Source organism: Myripristis murdjan, chromosome 12 (assembly GCF_902150065.1).
Source record: "Myripristis murdjan chromosome 12, fMyrMur1.1, whole genome shotgun sequence".
NCBI lineage: Eukaryota > Metazoa > Chordata > Actinopteri > Holocentriformes > Holocentridae > Myripristis > Myripristis murdjan.
In genome coordinates, this window is record NC_043991.1 from 7,172,683 (window position 1) to 7,176,333 (window position 3,651).

At 47.4% G+C, this 3,651-nt stretch overlaps 1 protein-coding gene across 1 annotated transcript; it reads right to left on the reverse strand.

The window, feature by feature from the left end:
* Positions 1-916: 916 nt before the first annotated feature.
* On the reverse strand, positions 917-2,884 carry LOC115369223 (coiled-coil domain-containing protein 102A-like). The gene has a single exon (XM_030065785.1). It carries the CDS (start codon positions 2,882-2,884, stop codon positions 917-919), a length of 1,968 nt encoding a protein of 655 aa, XP_029921645.1.
* Positions 2,885-3,651: the final 767 nt, after the last annotated feature.

Sequence of the window (3,651 nt, forward strand, 5' to 3'; positions counted from 1 at the left end):
TTAGACACTATAATATATAATAATTACACTATTAGCATAGTAATTGTTTGGTTGTTTCTTTTAAATTTCAAAGAAACTTCTTGCTAATTCTCATATGTTCACCTGCAAACTGCAGACATGGGAATAAAACATGTAATTATGGCTATGAATCAACTTTGTATTACTTTCCTAAAAATGTGTTAAAGAAATTACCAGCTATCTATTTCCTGTTTCTTGGGAGATAGTGGAATATAATTATATCATAACACTATGGTAATTTTCAATAAATTTTGTGGTAAAGGTTGATGTACTTTGGTTCTTTGAAATTCACTCACACTGTATATTTATAGACTATATAATAACTACACAATTAGTATACAGTGCAGGTATTTGCTTGTTACTTTTAAATATCAAAGAAACTTCTTGCTAGTTCTCGTATGTTCAACCGGAAACTGCAGACAGAATAAAGCATTTGTAATTATGGCTATGAAACAACTTTGTATTGCTTTCCAAAAATGTGTTAAATTACCAGCTATCTATTACCTGCTTCTTGGGAGATAGTGGAATGTAATTAGAACATAACACTAAAATGAAGTGTTACCACATTTCAATAAAACCTCTCAAATACCGATAGGTTACTTCACACAGAGTTGACTATGGTGGAACTTACAATGCTCGACAGCCACAATATAAGCAGTATAATTTTTTTTTTTTTTTTTTTTTTAATTGAATGAAAGGGAAAGGGTTTGGGAGAATGTGGTGTAGAGGGGGTTTGGGGTGGGAGTTGAAGTGTGTGTGTGTGTGTGTGTGTGTGTGTGTGTGTGTGTGTGTGTGTGTGTGAGTGTGTGTATGTGTGTGTGTGTGTGAGCACAGGTGTTGGTGTGCTCAGATTCTCTGAGGGAGAATGAGGAACTTGTCGGGGTCCTTGGCCTTAGGCTCAGTCGTCCTGCTGGGTGGAGATGCAGAACAGTCTTCGCCACAGGCTCGGCTTCTTGGACTTTCCCTTGGGTGGAGAGTCGGCCTCTTTTTTTCCCTCTTTCTGGGTGGAGGCTCCAAATAGTCTTTTCCACAGCCCCGGCCTCTTGGACTTTTTAGCCTGGGTGCTGTCCCTCTCCAGCTGGGCGATCCTCTCTTTCATGATGGCCTCCTTCTTCGCCCACTCTTGCTCTTTTTCCTCCAGTGCCTGCTGAGCATTGTTTTTGGCCTGAAGGAGGGAGAGCCTCTCCTCCTGTGCCTGCTCAAGTTGGATCTCCAGCTTTTGCTTTGTGCTGGTCAGAGTGGCTGTTGTCTGGACCTCTCCATCCAGGACCTCCCCCTGCAGAGTCCTGGCTTGTTCTTCCTCTTTGTGGAGAGTGTCCTGTACCTCCTCTGATTTAGGCACTGAAGGACCTTCGCTCACATCCTCGTTCAGCTCAAGCCTGAGGTCTTGGGTGGTTCCCTCAGTTTTGCATGAGGCAGTGGTGCTTGGCGCCTTTTCTTGAAGGATCAGTTCGAGCTCCTTCATTTCCTGGTGAAGGGCCGATTTCTCCTCCTCAAGGGCCTTGAACCTGTCTGCCTGCTGTTCTGCCTGGCTGACGACTGTCTGCAGCTGACACTGAAGCTGGAGCTGTGCAGGGTTTTCTGGTGCAGCCTTGTCAAGCTGTGTGGGGGGCACAGCCTTGACCACCAGGGCAGGCTGCGAAGTTTGGCCCTGACTGTGTTTAACTGCACAGTCCTGGGGTTTCGCAGCCTGCAGCTGTTTATCCTGGGGCTGCTTGGGCTTGGCTCCAGCTTTCACCTCAACCTTAATGCGTGGGGGTTTGACCCAGGCATTGGGGATTTCACCTTTCACCTCAGCTTGCAGCGGTGGTACTTTGCTGCACTTTTTCTGGGGTGATTCAGTTTGGTGAATCTCCTGGTGTGTGTCCTGCTGCTCAAACTTTTTCCAGAGCGTTTTCTTCCTGCTGGATTGGGCGGCTGGCCTCTGCTGTGGGGGGTGTCTCGTCCCCATCCTGGATTGACTGGTTTCAGCCTCGGCTCCAAGACTTGGCCAATCCTCAGGCTCGAGGCTTGAGGCTTGACCAGTGCTTGGGACCGGGCCCCAGGCATTGGGGATTTCCACCTCACCTTCTTTCTCCTGAGACTGCAGCTGGGTTTCATCGCTGCATTTGACAGCGGGTGTCTGCCTGCTGCTCTCCTTCTCAGGAGTCCTCTCAGTTTCAGGAGTCTCCTGAATGGTGTCGTCCTGGAGCTCCTCAAACTTTTTCCACAGCGTCTTCTTGCCGGTGGATTGGGCAGCTGGCCTCTGCTGTGGGGGGGTGTCTGTCCCCATACTGGATGGAGTGGTCTTAGCCTCGGCTCCAAGACTTGGCCAATCCTCAGGCTCGAGGCTTGAGGCTTGATCAGGGCTTGGGACCGGGCCCCAGGCATTGGGGATTTCCACCTCACCTTCTGTCTCCTGAGATGGCAGCTGGGTTTCATCGCTGCATTTGGCAGCAGGTTTCTTCCTGCGCCTTCTCTTCTTCCCAGGAGTCTTCTCAGTTTGAGTAGTCTCCTGGATGGCGTCATCCTGGAGCTCAAACTTTTTCCACAGCGTCTTCCCACCGGTGGATTGGGCAGCAGGTCTCTGTGGTGGATCGTTCCTCATCTCCCTCGTCTGTTGTTGGCCAAGCCTTGGCCAGTCCTCTGGGTCAAGGCTTGGGCTCTGAGCAATGCTTGATTGCTCAGTCTTTTGAAGCCCACCCTCTGGGAGTTCAGGTTTGACTCCCAGTTTTGACCAGGCGTTGGGCAGCTGGTCTGGGGCTTCAATTGTGGTTGGGCCACCACTGCAGGGGACTTCAGGGTCAACCTGCTGTGGGGCCTCAGTTGGGGCTGGGTCCCCAGAGGCGGGGGCACCAGCGGGTGTTTTGGGTGTTACGTCCTGCATTGTGTCTTACAGAACGGACCAGGGGTTCTTCCAACGAGAGTTCTGATAGCTGTACAGCGCTGTCGTCAGAAGAGCCGGCATTGGCTGGGCGATGTGTACGGTGTTTTATGCACTCATCTGATGATGTCACGCTTGTATTTGGTGATGTCACAGCTATTCAGTGATGAAGCTTTTTCTTCCTGTAGATATGATGCTATGATGTCACAATAGCTGCTGCGATTATGTCACAATAGCTACTGTGATGATGTCACAATGACCCATCTGCATACAGCATTATTGTATAGTACCAAAGCAAGTACTATCAAACAAGTCTCAGAATGTGAATGCCACAGATCCAGAGGTTATCTCGTCTACGTATGGATAGATTCTGAACAAGTGGGTGATTTGAGTAGAGAAGCACATGCTGAACCACTGAGCCATTCAGGGGTGCTCTGGGATAATTCATGGATTAAACATTTTGTCTTCAGGATTCAGGTCGAATATTTGGGATTCTGTGGGAACAATAGCAACAAAAAACAAAACAAAACAAAACAAACAAACAAACAAACAAAAAAACAAGCAAGCAAGCAAGCAAACAAACAAACATAAACACTGAGCCCATTGTGATTCGATTTGTAGGCTACTGCTTACAAAGTGAAAACACACCAGAGTTAATAAAGTTTGATATTTTTCATCTCATTTGTCTTTCTATTTCACTGTGGTTTTAGTTATGTTTCAGTGCGGGTTTTCTAGCTGTTTGTTTTTTTCTTTTTTTTTTCTTTTTTCCC